Below are 18,413 nucleotides of genomic sequence, written 5' to 3'. Positions count from 1 at the left end.
AGACTCTCATCATTCCGCCACAGGGGTGTTGAGACGAGTCCAGAGGAGCCTCTGACGAATGGACCTTCCACTTTCAGCAGCCCTTCCATCTTCCTCCTCCTCCTCCGCCTGCTCTTCCTCCTCCTCCTCCTCCTCCTCCTCATACTCCTCCTCCTCCGCCTGCTTGTGCAGGGTCCGAGGGAAGGTAATGAATGGACGCGTTCGCCTATAAAGGGCATCTGTCACTTGCCGGAAGCAACAGCGGACTGCAGCCTGAGCGACAGTCGCATTGTCCCCAATGGCTGACTGAAAGGAGCCGTTGGCATAAAAATGGAGGCCTTCAGTCAGTGTAGCCATCATGGACAGAGAGGTTCTGCAGCGTTCACGCGGCTGCAGATCCTGACCAAGCAGGTGGCACAGATCAGTAACAATGTCCCTCCAGATTCGGAGCCTTCGCAAACACTGCTCCTCCGACATGTCAAGGCTTGTCACCTGCTGCCTAAAGACCCTCGCAGCCTCCCGTCGGATTGGCCGACCTCCATTGCCCCTCCTCCTTCTGGCCAATCCCGGGCCTCTCTCCCGCCGTCTCTCTGCTCCTTCACAGTGTTGGGCGATGAGGCCGTCGCCCTCCAAACAAGCTCCCATTCGGATGCCAGTTGGTCAAAAGGCTTTTAGGTGTAGTGCTGCAAGTGCTTTGGACAGGGTTGAAGGTCCCAAGTACTGTAAAGCTCAAATCCCAGAACTCCGCTCCACATTAGCTCGCCAACTCTCTCCAGCAGCGATCGCAATGAGCAGGCCAAGTGGCAGAAGATTCTGCACGAGAGCTGTCCCCTTTAAATAGCGCCGCCCTACTCTGAGAAGGGCCTGTTAGCCCTCCTTCAAACTGTCACTAATAGCGCTGGGCGCTAAGGCTCCGGGCGCCACCCAATATGCGCTCAGGCGCTCCTAAAAGGCGTTGCACACTGAAATGACGTCATGAGCCATTTGCGCTCGCGGGCGCGCGCAAACACTTAGCGCAGGCGCTAAATGTATAGTCAATTTCTGAGTCGGCGCTATCCTCATAGCGCTCGCCCCAACATAGGGCTTCGCCCCAATTCTAGGTCTCTTTAGGCGCTCAGCGCCGGCACTACCAACCCAATTTCTAGGCCAGAGCGTCTTAGGAAGGAACTGGGAGAGATAAACTTGCCACTTTTAATAACCTGACAATGTGATGAATCACGAACAGAACTCTGGGATAAACAGCCAGTGCTGGGGAGGGTCGATCTACCTCCTCCCATATCCCCCAACCCCACCTACCCACCCTCTCACTATATCCCTCAACCCCACCTCCTCCCATATCCCCCAACCCCACCTACCCACCCTCTCACTATATCCCTCAACCCCACCTCCTCCATATCCCCCAACCCCACCTACCCACCCTCTCACTATATCCCTCAACCCCACCTCCTCCATATCCCCCAACCCCACCTACCCACCCTCTCACTATATCCCTCAACCCCACCTCCTCCATATCCCCCAACCCCACCTACCCACCCTCTCACTATATCCCTCAACCTCACCTCCTCCATATCCCTCAACCCCACCGACCCACCTTCTCCCCATAACTCTCAACCCCATCTCTTTCCAGAAACGTATCTAATTATCTCTTGACCCCAAATATTGTGTCAGCTTCAACTGGAATTTATTCCATAACTGTTTGTGTGACCCCCCTCCCACCCCATAACTTCCCTTCATAATGCTAACATCCCCTGGGACTTGAACCCTTCTGCACTGGACAAGTCCCCTCGATCAGTCTCATCATAATCTCCAAAACTTCCAGCAGACCATCTCCAAGTCTCCAAAAGAAACAAGGCAACTTCCTGAACCTTCGGTCATGATTTAAATTCCTGATCCCCAAACCCTCTGGAGGGCAGTTATCTTCTTCTTGTAATCCAGTGCCCAGAATTGGACTCAGTGCCCTAGCTGGGGTGCGAGCAGCCTTTGTATACAGTAAACGGCCCCATCTGTGTAGGTGAGTGCCGACATGCAACAGTATCATTAACTGTGGGATTGTACTCACTCCAGAGTGGTCAGGCTCTTATTCACCAGTAAGGCATCGGCCAGGGCCTTGGCACCTCTCACACCCACTGACGTTCCCTGTAGGCTGGAGTGAAAAGGACCGATTAACAACCGCCTGGGTTCATATCACAGGACACATCACAGCGACGGCGGGATACGCACTCCTCACGTGATATCAGCTCCAGGAAGTAGTTCCGATTTCAGTGTCATTGTAGCGAGGATCGGCTGTCGCCATGGGAACCGTTTCACAGTGATGTCACTGCAACCGCGATACAATCAGGGCTACAATATTCCATCCCAGACCAAATTCAAATCGAATGTAACTTTCATCATTTTAATCTGACACGTGCATAAATTAAACATGGAGACGATCCATACCTCACCTTACCCAGGGTTCGAGGACAGTTATGTGGAGAGACTGGAGAAAATGGGATTGTTCTCCTTAAAGCAGAGAAGGTTAAGGGGAGATTTGATAGTGTTCAAAATCATGAAGGGTTTTGCTAGGGAAAATAAGGAGAAACTGTTTCCAGTGTCAGGAGGGTTAGTAATCAGAGGACACAGATTTAATATAATTGGCAAAAAAATTCAGGGGAGAGATAAGAATATTATTTATGCTGCGAGTTCTTATGATTTGAAATGCACTGCCTGAAAGGGAGGTGGAAGCAGACTCAATAGAAATTTTCAAAAGGGAATTGGATAAATACTTGAAGGGAAAAATGTGCAGGGCTGCAGGGAAAGAGCAGGGAGTGGGACTAATTGGAGAGCTCTTTCAAAGAGCCAACACAGGCACCATGGGCCGAATGGCCTCCTTCTGTGCTGTATGATTCTATGACAGTCTGACCTGCAGGGCTCGGTTCCACACGGGGTGGGTGGGTGAGTGTACCCATGGGTCGATGACTATCTGGGCCTCAGGGACCGGATTTTCACTCCTTCTGCTTTGCCCCATGGGGGGGGGGGCTTCGAGATCATGAAACCATTTCAAATTCTAATGTATTCCAAGACCAGGAAATTACCCGCCACACAGACCCACTCCCTGAAACAGACCCACCCGCACCAATCAGCAGCCTACAAAAAAACGAATTCCCCTCCAGGGTCGTGTGTCAGAAAGTGACGATGCCCCACCCCCCTCGATCTAGTAAACACATCGTGATTTAATGATACCTACAGTCTGCTCTGTAACCCTGCCCGCTCAATAATACAATGTATCCTCTTTCAGCCAATAGCAGGGGACTGTTTCATTTAAAGATGAGACATTGAGGTAAATTCAGTGCTGCCAGTGGAGAGCTGTGTTGAGAGGGAGCATGGGTCGGAGGATCTACGCCAGAGTTACAGCCCTATCTCCAACCCGCACTTGCGGATAGCAGGGCTCCCTCCAGGGAGCACTGAATTTACCCTATAGTGTTTACCAGTTTACGCACCATCGAGTGAGCATTATTAGCTTGGTTCGGCACTGGTTCTGAGGTTGCACCCTGTACCCCATGCACTAGAATCCTCTTCACTGTGGTCTGATATTTAAATTGAACCCATTGCTTCAGGTTAGCTGAAGTAAACTGTTAAGTCTGTGAGTTGTTCAAGTAATTAATACTCAGACTTAATCAGTAACAATAAAGCAGGTCTTTACTGGTTGGAGGTAGGGACTACACTGCATACAAGATTACTGCACAGTGCTTATATACCGGTGTGTTCACCCCCGGTATTACGTCTACAGCAGCCTGAGAAAGTAGTACATCTCTTAAGGTGGAACAGGCTTAAGCTCTCTTAAGGTGGAACAGGTTACATACACAACACTCCTCCCTTCTTAGCTTTATAGTCATCCCCCCCATTTAACATAACGTAATAACATATATACATATATAACGTCATGTTTAACGTAACATATCACAGATTCAGTCTCTGCGGAAAACAGTTCACAGATTCAATCTCTGTGGTGTAGTCGGTTCACGTTACTCATTCAATAGTCCTTTCATGGATTTAACAGCTTGAACTTCCGAACTGATTTGGCTCCGTTCGGAGGGACCACGTGTGTGATCTGGTAGAGGTGATAATGGTTCAGATGGGTCATCTTCTGTTTTTACTTTTCCTTTTCTGCTTCTTGGAGACTCTCTGGGCTCCATTGTCAGCTGCCACAGCTGCCAGCTGCATGCGCAGTTCCTCCTTCTCTTCCTCCTGTTTCCGTCGTAGAGCCAGCTTCTCCCGATGTTCCGTAGACTTTTGGTGCTCCTCCATGATTTCTGCACTTTGGGAGTCGAAGTTACAAGCTGGGCAGGACAGGACATCGTAATATTCGGTGTCGTCCACCAGGTCATGGTAATATTCGGTGTCGTCCTGAGCTAGACCAGTGAGAGGGTCGTCTATTTCCTCCATACCCAGCTGGACGTTAGCCAGCTCTTGTTCCAAATCCAGACATCTTTCCTGAAGAGACTTCTTCATGTGTACCTCTGCATCCAGCTTTTTCTGGGCTTTCAGCAAGTCGTTTACTAGTGACCTCATTTGTGATTTTAATACTTCAACTTCCTTTGGAGATTGATTGATCGGACTATGCAATCCCTCTACCGGAGCAGCTGTTTCAGCGGTCTGTTGTTCTACATTGACGTGAGTCAGCGTACTTTTGGCATCCAATGGCTGCTCTGTTGCAGTCGTTTCAGTCTGTGTCGTCACATCAGCCATCTCAATGACTTTTGAGAGCTCCGAACCCTTTTCCTTTGAAGATCGCAGCTCGTGTTCAAGTTTTTCCCATTTCAGAGTCTTGTCCCTCAGCATATGAAGGAGTTGGCTGACCGTTAACTCTTCTGACACCAGATTATGGCACGCACCTTCAGAACCTGAATCAGCTTTGATTCGTTCGGCCTCCTCGCGCAGATGGTTGGTGTGCTCCTGCTCCATTTTCTCCATCAGTTGCTTCTGTTGACTTTCCAGATTCTCCCACTCTGTAACAAAGAACTTTTTTATTTCATTCATCTCTTGCTCAAAACGGCGAATCATTTGTTCTAATTGCTGTTGTAGTTTGAAATGGAGTTGAGTTCGAGCCCAGTGTCCCTCAAAAATGTGCATATCAGTAGACTTGACAGACTCAGAATTCTCTGTTAAACTATGTTGTTGTTGCTCAGTGGAATTCTGTGCTGAAACTTTGTCTTTTGCACATGGGTTGGTCTTACCATCATCAGTTCTAGAGTCTGGGCTGATTATCTGCACCGAGTTCTCACTCTTTATGGCTTTTAGCGAGTGCCAGTCCATATTTATGTTTCTAAACCACTCCCGGCCTAGTAGTGGTGGACCTCCCTCCGGTAGCACATATAAGTCCATTATTTGACTTCCTTCGCCCTTGTTGGCCACTGCAACCTTTATTGTCCCGATGGGGTACACTCTCTGCCCCGTGTAGGTTGTCAATATAATCTCCGTATCCTGTAGGGGAATATGTTGGAATAACCTTCTGTAATCTTTCTTATTCATGACCGACAATGCCGATCCAGTGTCCAATTCCATTTTTACTTGGACTCCTTCTATCTGAAGAGTAACCCAAATTGTCTGGAGGTCTGCACCCTTACCAACGTTGAGTACCCTTAAGCTAGCCAGTTCAATACTGCTTAAGCCAGCCAGTTCATTACTGCTAGCGTCTGAATCGGACTCCTGTTCGGCCACCTTGTGTACTTTTGCGTATTTTCCTTGCGGTGACTTCTTGTTGCTGGTCTTCTTCCCTGACCTGCATACTCTAGCTATATGTCCAAGCCTACCGCAAGTTCTACATTCTTGGTTTTTAAACCAACACTGGTTCTGATCATGCGTTGTCTTTCCACAACGATAACATTTGCCAGAACTCACACCCAATTTGTGTGCACTGAGCTCCGGTGACCGTAGCTGCATTACTGCCGTGCCTCTCGCTGCGGCTTCGTGTGCTGCTGCCATAGTGACCGCCTTCTCAAGCGTCAGCTCATTCTCCTCGAGCAGTCGCTTTTGTGTATCCTGTTTAAATAAACCACACACAAATTTGTCTCGTAGTGCATCTGTCAGTCCCGTTCCAAACTGGCAATATTTCGCTAATTTACGCAATTCCAGCAAATATTCAGCATTGCTTTCATGCTGTAGCTGCCTTCTGTCGTAAAATTTAAATCGTTCCGCTAGCATCAGCGGCGTGGGGTTTAGATGATCTTTCAGGACAGTAACAATCTCATCGAACGTCTTATCCGCCGGTTCATCTGGTGATAACAGGTGTTTCAATTGCCCGTATGTCTTCGCACCCATTAAATTTAATAATGTTAGAGCTTTATCTTGGTCACGAATTTTATTGGCCTTACAATAATTTTTTACTCTTTCAACATATATGGCCCAATCTTCGAGGTCACTATCAAAGGTGCTAATATTCCCGTGTTTAGGCATTGTAGATTTGCAATTTCTCAGATTTTATTTTCTTTACTTGTTATCAAAGATGGCGGCTTCCCGCTCTTGCCGTCGTCCTCCGCCCACAAAATGGCGGTTTTCCCGCGCTTGGCGGTCTTCACCCGTCCCCCGATGCCGTCTCCCTTCAGCCCCCGAGTGCGGCCCTTATCTTCGCCGCGATCGATAGCCCGCGCTGTGCACCGCGGCTCTCGCACCTTGAGCTTCTGCAGCCGCCGCGCCTTTCAGTCCGAGTGCGGCCCTTATCTTTGGTCCCGATCGCTGGCCCGCGCTGCGCCTCGCACTTGAAGCGGCTCCCGGCCTCTGGCTCACCCGCTCGCGCGGCTCTTGCTCGCTCCCTCCCGGGCTCTGGATTACCCACGAGGTTATGGAGGCTTCAGGGTCCTAATGCCTGTCGCTTCCAGTCGCTGGAAGCTGTCAGGATTTCTGCTGCCCTTCAGTTTTGAGTGGGGTGTTGAGGATTGAAACCTCTCTTCAACGTCCTGTCTTTGGACGAAGCCGCCGTGGAATAACTGCCGCAGGGTAAGAACCTGACTAGTCGCCAGTGTTAAGTCTGTGAGTTGTTCAAGTAATTAATACTCAGACTTAATCAGTAACAATAAAGCAGGTCTTTACTGGTTGGAGGTAGAGACTACACTGCATACAAGATTACTGCACAGTGCTTATATACCGGTGTGTTCACCCCCGGTATTACGTCTACAGCAGCCTGAGAAAGTAGTACATCTCTAAAGGTGGAACAGGCTTAAGCTCTCTTAAGGTGGAACAGGTTACATACACAACATAAACAAGCAAACAGAAACTTACTACAAGGAGGTCAGCACCGAGTTACATTTGAGCGCAGCTGAAAGAGCGATGATTCCTTCATCTCCAATGCTGTTTTCCTGAAGGCTAGAACAAAAACAAGCCCAAATAATTAATGATGAGGACATCAGCGGGAATGTAAATAATGTGATGAGAGGGGCACGGGTGGTAAATCTAATCCTGCTGCCCCACTCTCCCATCGCCCCCGTCCTCACTGACCTACGTTGGCTCAGATTTAATATCCTCATCCTCGTGTTTAACTCCTTCCCAGCCTCGCCCCTGCATAAGGAACTGTGTCCACCAGCAAGGAGAGCGTTAGAAAGCTTGAGTGTAGAGGTGACCAAAGCATGGATAAGGGTTTCAGCAGCAGTGGGGCTGACATAGGCTGAGATGGGGCAGTGGTGGGTGGTCCTGGCAGCTGGTTGGTGATTGAGACCTTGAGATTGGAGAGATGGCCTGTGGTGTGTATTTTGAGGTTCACCTTTGGCATGTGACTCTCTGACCTTAGTGCCACACAGTGGGGGTGCAGCAGTGAATGAAATGCAGCTGGTAGCAGGTGAGCGAGACAGAGACTTACTCGAGGCTGGTGATGCTGCGATTGGACTGTAGTGCTTGAGCTAAGGCTTTGGCAGCTTCCGAACTGATGAAGTTCCACTGAAGACTGTGAAAGAGAACATGGACAGACATTAAATGGTGAGTGCCCATCAGCCTCTCATATCCATATTCTCCAACTAGTTCCAAGATGTACATTAATCCCCAGCATAGAGCACAGCACAGAACAATTGAAATCCATCTTATTTAAACCTTTACAAACATCACTGCACGGATATCTCTGCTCCTTCAGGGCACCGAGTTTGAACTCCAACTTTTCCATCTCTTTTGGATAAATATGATCTCCTATTCAAAATAAATTCAAATTCATTCACATTTTAATTCTCACTTGTCAAATTTGGCAACACAATTAGCGGCAAACATACTGAGACCACATACCGCTCATTGAATCCTCACACTGCCATTAACACAGTCACTCCGCACTCACACTGCCATTAACACACTCGCTCCGCACTCACACTGCCATTAACACACTCCACACTCACATTGCCATTAACACACTCACTCCGCACTCACACTGCCATTAACACACTCACTCCGCACTCACACTGCCATTAACACACTCACTCCGCACACACACTGCCATTAACACACTCACTCCGCACTCACACTGCCATTAACACACTCACTCCGCACTCACACTGCCATTAACACACTCCGCACTCACACTGCCATTAACACACTCACTCCGCACTCACACTGCCATTAACACACTCCACACTCACATTGCCATTAACACACTCACTCCGCACTCACACTACCATTAACACACTCACTCTGCACTCACACTACCATTAACACACTCACTCCGCACTCACACTGCCATTAACACACTCACTCCGCACTCACACTGCCATTAACACACTCCACACTCACATTGCCATTAACACACTCACTCCGCACTCACACTACCATTAACACACTCACTCCGCACTCACACTGCCATTAACACACTCCGCACTCACACTGCCATTAACACACTCACTCCGCACTCACACTGCCATTAACACACTCCACACTCACATTGCCATTAACACACTCACTCCGCACTCACATTGCCATTAACACACTCACTCCGCACTCACACTACCATTAACACACTCACTCCGCACTCACACTGCCATTAACACACTCCACACTCACACTACCATAAACACAGTCACTCCGCACTCACACTGCCATTAACACACTCACTCCGCACTCACACTGCCATTAACACACTCACTCCGCACTCACACTGCCATTAACACACTCACTCCGCACAAACACTGCCATAAACACACTCACTCCGCACTCACATTGCCAGTAACACACTCACTCCGCACTCACACTGCCATTAACACACTCACTCCGCACTCACACTGCCATTAACACACTCACTCCGCACTCACATTGTCATTAACACACTCACTCCGCACTCACACTGCCATTAACACACTCACTCCGCACTCACATTGCCATTAACACACTCACTCCGCACTCACACTGCCATTAGCACACTCACTCCGCACTCACACTGCCATTAACACACTCACTCCGCACTCACACTGCCATTAACACACTCACTCCGCACTCACACTGCCATTAACACACTCCACACTCACACTACCATTAACACACTCACTCCGCACTCACACTACCATTAACACACTCACTCCGCACTCACATTGCCATTAACAAACTCCACACTCACACTACCATTAACACACTCACTCCGCACTCACACTGCCATTAACACACTCACTCCGCACTCACACTGCCATTAACACACTCACTCCGCACTCACACTGCCATTAACACACTCACTCCGCACTCACACTGCCATTAACACACTCCACACTCACACTACCATTAACACACTCACTCCGCACTCACACTGGCATTAACACACTCACTCCGCACTCACACTGCCATTAACACACTCACTCCGCACTCACACTGGCATTAACACACTCACTCCGCACTCACACTGCCATTAACACACTCACTCCGCACTCACACTGGCATTAACACACTCACTCCGCACTCACACTGCCATTAACACACTCACTCTGCACTCACACTGCCATTAACACACTCACTCCACACTCACACTGGCATTAACACACTCACTCCGCACTCACACTGCCATTAACACACTCACTCCGCACTCACACTGCCATTAACACACTCACTCCGCACTCACACTGGCATTAACACACTCACTCCGCACTCACACTGCCATTAACACACTCACTCCGCACTCACATTGCCAGTAACACACTCACTCCGCACTCACACTGCCATTAACACACTCACTCCGCACTCACACTACCATTAACACACTCCACACTCACACTACCATTAACACACTCACTCCGCACTCACACTACCATTAACACACTCACTCCGCACTCACACTGCCATTAACACACTCACTCCGCACTCACACTACCATTAACACACTCACTCCGCACTCACACTACCATTAACACACTCACTCCGCACTCACACTGCCATTAACACACTCACTCTGCACTCAAACTGCCGTTAACACACTCACTCCGCACTCACACTGGCATTAACACACTCGCTCCGCACTCACATTGCCAGTAACACACTCACTCCGCACTCACACTGCCGTTAACACACTCACTCCGCACTCACACTGGCATTAACACACTCGCTCCGCACTCACATTGCCAGTAACACACTCACTCCGCACTCACACTGTCATTAACACACTCACTCCGCACTCACACTGCCATTAACACACTCACTCCGCACTCACATTGCCATTAACACACTCACTCCGCACTCACACTGCCATTAGCACACTCACTCCGCACTCACACTGCCATTAACACACTCACTCCGCACTCACACTGCCATTAACACACTCACTCCGCACTCACACTGCCATTAACACACTCCACACTCACACTACCATTAACACACTCACTCCGCACTCACACTGCCATTAGCACACTCACTCCGCACTCACACTACCATTAACACACTCACTCCGCACTCACACTGCCATTAGCACACTCACTCCGCACTCACACTGCCATTAACACACTCACTCCGCACTCACACTGCCATTAACACACTCACTCCGCACTCACACTGCCATTAACACACTCCACACTCACACTACCATTAACACACTCACTCCGCACTCACACTACCATTAACACACTCACTCCGCACTCACATTGCCATTAACACTCACTCCGCACTCACACTGCCATTAACACACTCACTCCGCACTCACACTGCCATTAACACACTCCACACTCACACTACCATTAACACACTCACTCCGCACTCACACTGCCATTAACACACTCACTCCGCACTCACACTGCCATTAACACACTCACTCCGCACTCACACTGCCATTAACACACTCACTCCGCACTCACACTGCCATTAACACACTCCACACTCACACTACCATTAACACACTCACTCCGCACTCACACTGGCATTAACACACTCACTCCGCACTCACACTGCCATTAACACACTCACTCCGCACTCACACTGGCATTAACACACTCACTCCGCACTCACACTGCCATTAACACACTCACTCCGCACTCACACTGGCATTAACACACTCACTCCGCACTCACACTGCCATTAACACACTCACTCTGCACTCACACTGCCATTAACACACTCACTCCACACTCACACTGGCATTAACACACTCACTCCGCACTCACACTGCCATTAACACACTCACTCCGCACTCACACTGCCATTAACACACTCACTCCGCACTCACACTGGCATTAACACACTCACTCCGCACTCACACTGCCATTAACACAAACACACTCACTCCGCACTCACACTGCCATTAACACACTCACTCCGCACTCACACTGCCATTAACACACTCACTCTGCACTCACACTGCCGTTAACACACTCACTCCGCACTCACACTGCCATTAACACACTCACTCCGCACTCACACTGCCATTAGCACACTCACTCCGCACTCACACTGCCATTAACACACTCACTCGCACTCACACTGCCATTAACACACTCACTCCGCACTCACACTGCCATTAACACACTCACTCCGCACTCACACTGCCATTAACACACTCACTCGCACTCACACTGCCATTAACACACTCACTCCGCACTCACACTGCCATTAACACACTCACTCGCACTCACACTGCCATTAACACATTCACTCCGCACTCACACTGCCATTAACACACTCACTCCGCACTCACACTGCCATTAACACACTCACTCCGCACTCACACTGCCATTAACACACTCACTCCGCACTCACACTGCCATTAACACTCTCACTCCGCACTCACACTGCCATTAACACACTCACTCGCACTCACACTGCCATTAACACACTCACTCCGCACTCACACTGCCATTAACACACTCACTCCGCACTCACACTGCCATTAACACACTCACTCCGCACTCACACTGCCATTAACACACTCACTCGCACTCACACTGCCATTAACACACTCACTCCGCACTCACACTGCCATTAACACATTCACTCGCACTCACACTGCCATTAACACACTCACTCCGCACTCACACTGCCATTAACACACTCACTCCGCACTCACACTGCCATTAACACACTCACTCCGCACTCACACTGCCATTAACACACTCACTCGCACTCACACTGCCATTAACACACTCACTCGCACTGCCATTAACACACTCCACACTCACACTGGCATTAACACACTCACTCCGCACTCACACTGCCATTAACACACTCAATCCGCACTCACACTGCCATTAACACACTCACTCCGCACTCACACTGCCATTAACACACTCACTCCGCACTCACACTGCCATTAACACACTCACTCCGCACTCACACTGCCATTAACACACTCACTCGCACTCACACTGCCATTAACACACTCACTCGCACTCACACTGCCATTAACACACTCCACACTCACACTGGCATTAACACACTCACTCCGCACTCACACTGCCATTAACACACTCACTCCGCACTCACACTGCCATTAACACACTCACTCGCACTCACACTGCCATTAACACACTCACTCGCACTCACACTGCCATTAACACACTCACTCCGCACTCACACTGCCATTAACACACTCACTCGCACTCACACTGCCATTAACACACTCACTCCGCACTCACACTGCCATTAACACACTCACTCTGCACTCACACTGCCATTAACACACTCACTCCACACTCACACTGGCATTAACACACTCACTCCGCACTCACACTGCCATTAACACACTCACTCCGCACTCACACTGCCATTCACACACTCACTCCGCACTCACACTGGCATTAACACACTCACTCCGCACTCACACTGCCATTAAGACACTCACTCCGCACTCACACTGGCATTAACACACTCACTCCGCACTCACACTGCCATTAACACACTCACTCCGCACTCACACTGCCATTAACACACTCACTCTGCACTCACACTGCCATTAACACACTCACTCCGCACTCACACTACCATAAACACAGTCACTCCGCACTCACACTGCCATTAACACACTCACTCCGCACTCACACTGCCATTAACACACTCACTCCGCACTCACACTACCATTAACACACTCCACACTCACATTGCCATTAACACACTCACTCCGCACTCACACTACCATTAACACACTCCACACTCACACTACCATTAACACACTCACTCCGCACTCACACTGCCATTAACACACTCACTCCGCACTCACACTGCCATTAACACACTCACTCGCACTCACACTGCCATTAACACACTCACTCCGCACTCACACTGCCATTAACACATTCACTCGCACTCACACTGCCATTAACACACTCACTCCGCACTCACACTGCCATTAACACACTCACTCCGCACTCACACTGCCATTAACACACTCACTCCGCACTCACACTGCCATTAACACACTCACTCGCACTCACACTGCCATTAACACACTCACTCGCACTGCCATTAACACACTCACTCGCACTCACACTGCCATTAACACACTCACTCGCACTCACACTGCCATTAACACACTCACTCCGCACTCACACTGCCATTAACACACTCACTCCGCACTCACACTGCCATTAACACACTCACTCCGCACTCACACTGCCATTAACACACTCACTCCGCACTCACACTGCCATTAACACACTCACTCCGCACTCACACTGCCATTAACACACTCACTCCGCACTCACACTGCCATTAACACACTCACTCCGCACTCACACTGCCATTAACACACTCACTCCGCACTCACACTGCCATTAACACACTCACTCCGCACTCACACTGCCATTAACACACTCACTCCGCACTCACACTGCCATTAACACACTCACTCCGCACTCACACTGCCATTAACACACTCACTCCGCACTCACACTGCCATTAACACACTCACTCGCACTCACACTGCCATTAACACACTCACTCGCACTCACACTGCCATTAACACACTCCACACTCACACTGGCATTAACACACTCACTCCGCACTCACACTGCCATTAACACACTCACTCCGCACTCACACTGCCATTAACACACTCACTCGCACTCACACTGCCATTAACACACTCACTCGCACTCACACTGCCATTAACACACTCACTCCGCACTCACACTGCCATTAACACACTCACTCGCACTCACACTGCCATTAACACACTCACTCCGCACTCACACTGCCATTAACACACTCACTCTGCACTCACACTGCCATTAACACACTCACTCCACACTCACACTGGCATTAACACACTCACTCCGCCCTCACACTGCCATTAACACACTCACTCCGCACTCACACTGCCATTCACACACTCACTCCGCACTCACACTGGCATTAACACACTCACTCCGCACTCACACTGCCATTAAGACACTCACTCCGCACTCACACTGGCATTAACACACTCACTCCGCACTCACACTGCCATTAACACACTCACTCCGCACTCACACTGCCATTAACACACTCACTCCGCACTCACACTGCCATTAACACACTCACTCCGCACTCACACTGCCATTAACACACTCACTCTGCACTCACACTGCCATTAACACACTCACTCCACACTCACACTGGCATTAACACACTCACTCCGCACTCACACTGCCATTAACACACTCACTCCGCACTCACACTGCCATTAACACACTCACTCCGCACTCACACTGGCATTAACACACTCACTCCGCACTCACACTGCCATTAACACACTCACTCCGCACTCACACTGGCATTAACACACTCACTCCGCACTCACACTGCCATTAACACACTCACTCCGCACTCACACTGCCATTAACACACTCACTCCGCACTCACACTGCCATTAACACACTCACTCCGCACTCACACTGCCATTAACACACTCACTCTGCACTCACACTGCCATTAACACACTCACTCCGCTCTCACACTACCATAAACACAGTCACTCCGCACTCACACTGCCATTAACACACTCACTCCGCACTCACACTGCCATTAACACACTCACTCCGCACTCACACTACCATTAACACACTCCACACTCACATTGCCATTAACACACTCACTCCGCACTCACACTACCATTAACACACTCCACACTCACACTACCATTAACACACTCACTCCGCACTCACACTGCCATTAACACACTCACTCCGCACTCACACTGCCATTAACACACTCACTTGCACTCACACTGCCATTAACACACTCACTCCGCACTCACACTGCCATTAACACACTCACTCGCACTCACACTGCCATTAACACACTCACTCCGCACTCACACTGCCATTAACACACTCACTCGCACTCACACTGCCATTAACACACTCACTCGCACTCACACTGCCATTAACACACTCACTCCGCACTCACACTGCCATTAACACACTCACTCCGCACTCACACTGCCATCAACACACTCACTCCGCACTCACACTGCCATTAACACACTCACTCCGCACTCACACTGCCATTAACACACTCACTCCGCACTCACACTGCCATTAACACACTCACTCCGCACTCACACTGCCATTAACACACTCACTCCGCACTCACACTGCCATTAACACACTCACTCGCACTCACACTGCCATTAACACACTCACTCGCACTCACACTGCCATTAACACACTCACTCCGCACTCACACTGCCATTAACACACTCACTCCGCACTCACACTGCCATTAACACACTCACTCCGCACTCACACTGCCATTAACACACTCACTCCGCACTCACACTGCCATTAACACACTCACTCCGCACTCACACTGCCATTAACACACTCACTCCGCACTCACACTGCCATTAACACACTCACTCCGCACTCACACTGCCATTAACACTCACTCCGCACTCACACTACCATTAACACACTCACTCGCACTCACACTGCCATTAACACACTCACTCCGCACTCACACTGCCATTAACACTCACTAACTTCAGACTGCCATTCACTCACATTCACTGTCACCTCACACTGCCATTAACACACTCACTCCGCACTCACACTGCCATTAACACACTCACTCCGCACTCACACTGCCATTAACACACTCACTCCGCACTCACACTGCCATTAACACACTCACTCCGCACTCACACTGCCATTAACACACTCACTCCGCACTCACACTGCCATTAACACTCACTCCGCACTCACACTACCATTAACACACTCACTCGCACTCACACTGCCATTAACACACTCACTCCGCACTCACACTGCCATTAACACTCACTAACTTCAGACTGCCATTCACTCACATTCACTGTCACCTCACACTGCCAGTAAATGGGAACTCCAGTCTCATGTTAAAACCCAACACATTGTTCGGTGGTGAGAGTCTGCAGTTCCCAAGTGCGGTTCTCCTGTTTCTTGGTTGCTCCACTGATTCAACGCTGGCCAGAAGTAGAGTGGCACCCTGCTGTGTGTTTCAGCCTCCGAGTCGAGAATGGAAAAGCCAGGTGACTGGGATTGGGGCAGAGAAGGCAATGCAGCACAGAGGGATCTAATGAAATAGAAAATACCATGAAAATGGAGCAGAGATCAATGTACTTACTGCAGAGATGTGAGGGTCTGATTCTCTTGGATAGCGGAAGCAATGGCTGCAGTTCCTTCATCATGTAACAGGTTCGCTGTTAAACTGAGAACGAGAAACAGAGAGCATTCAGCGATCCTTATACCAGAAACATCATCTGCCCGAAGGGGCTCTCCTGACGGGACTGCACAACCCAGCATTGAGGTGAAGTAAATAATGTCTCTGATAGATGTTGCATCAGGTGGTGACCGTGCTCCTGAAGGGGCTTCTCCTGGGCAACCCTGGCAAAGCCTCATTTATTGCCCTTCCCCAGTTGCAGAGTGATGTACAACTGGCTGCCACTTGGCCACTTCAGGTGGGAGGAGGGGGGAATTTTAAGCTTAAAAAACGAGTGGGTAGGGGTCGGGTCGGAGGTTAAAGTGTTAAAAATCTGAATCCTGACACCAACCCGCCCAGGACCGGGGTGGGGGGCGGGGGCGGTCGGTCAGCTAATCCGCTCCCAGGAGGTGGGTTGGCACTTTCAATATTATAATGAGGCTGTGCGCCTCATTTTGAAGCTCTATTTTAAATTTAACTCTGGCTGGGTTTCCCGGGCCTCGGGAAACCCACCAGCTAAAGGAAGGCGAGGACTGCTGGAAACAGGAGGTAAATGCCTTTCCAGCGTTCCTGCTTCGCCAACCCCCCACGATCGGACACCATCCCCGACCCTACTGATCTCCCACCGACCTCCCCCGCCCCCCCCCGAAGCCTCCGACCGCCACCCCCTCCTTCCACCATGACCCCCCTCCGGCCTTCCAACAAGCCCCCCCGGCCTCCGAAACCCCCTCTGGCCTTCCAACACCCGGTTCCAGTCCCCCAACCGCCCCACCCCCCCTCCAGCCTTCCAACCCCCTCCAATGACCCCCACCTCCCCTGAAGGACATTCATGAACCAGTTGGATTTTTGCAGCAATTTGGATGCTTTCATGGTCATTTCTGCTTCTACCCCATAAATTTATTGAATGCGCTTTCACAACTTGCCCCAGTGGGATTTGAACTCATGCCCTCTGGGTTGCAGGCCCAGGACCCCCATACTCCCATACCATTGCACCGGCCACAGCTTTCTCAGCAAGTGAGCAGTGCGTAATATTGTACTGGCACTCGGACCATTGCTGGTCCATCTCATCTTCACTTTCATCTGTTTTTACGACTTACTCAGTTAATGTTTGCAGCTGGAGAAGAAACGTCAACACAGAGCTAATTCCCTCTGTCTGTATCTTAAATGATATTAGACATTTAAACAGAAATTTGAGGGCAGAGCCCAGGATTGCACTCTGTCAGGGTATTTGTGATAACATCAGCAATGTATAAAGATGTCATTATTCCCAGCACACATTATTCCTGATTGATTGGTATAGGTTGTTGCAGGAGCTGGGCCAATCATTAATATGGATGTGAGTCGTAGCCCCTTTAAGATACAAAACCACT

At 49.8% G+C, this 18,413-nt stretch overlaps 1 protein-coding gene across 1 annotated transcript in view; it reads right to left on the bottom strand.

Annotated features, from left to right (window-relative positions):
* Positions 1–1,995: 1,995 nt before the first annotated feature.
* Positions 1,996–18,413, bottom strand: part of nlrc3 (NLR family, CARD domain containing 3) — a 76,835-nt gene continuing 60,417 nt past the window's right edge. Inside the window, exons 12-15 of the mRNA XM_085999953.1 lie at positions 16,969–17,052; positions 7,808–7,891; positions 7,234–7,317; positions 1,996–2,122 (exon numbers count right to left, since the gene is read on the bottom strand). Of these exons, the coding sequence (XP_085856079.1) occupies positions 2,035–2,122; positions 7,234–7,317; positions 7,808–7,891; positions 16,969–17,052 (340 nt within the window). The 3' untranslated portion in view covers positions 1,996–2,034. The remainder of the gene's footprint in view (positions 2,123–7,233; positions 7,318–7,807; positions 7,892–16,968; positions 17,053–18,413) is intronic.

The sequence above is a fragment of the Somniosus microcephalus genome, chromosome 11 (assembly GCF_052327205.1).
Source record: "Somniosus microcephalus isolate GS21.2 chromosome 11, FLI_Smic_1.0, whole genome shotgun sequence".
NCBI lineage: Eukaryota > Metazoa > Chordata > Chondrichthyes > Squaliformes > Somniosidae > Somniosus > Somniosus microcephalus.
Note: the sequence above shows the minus strand (reverse complement) of the source record. Positions and strands in the feature narration are given on the sequence as shown.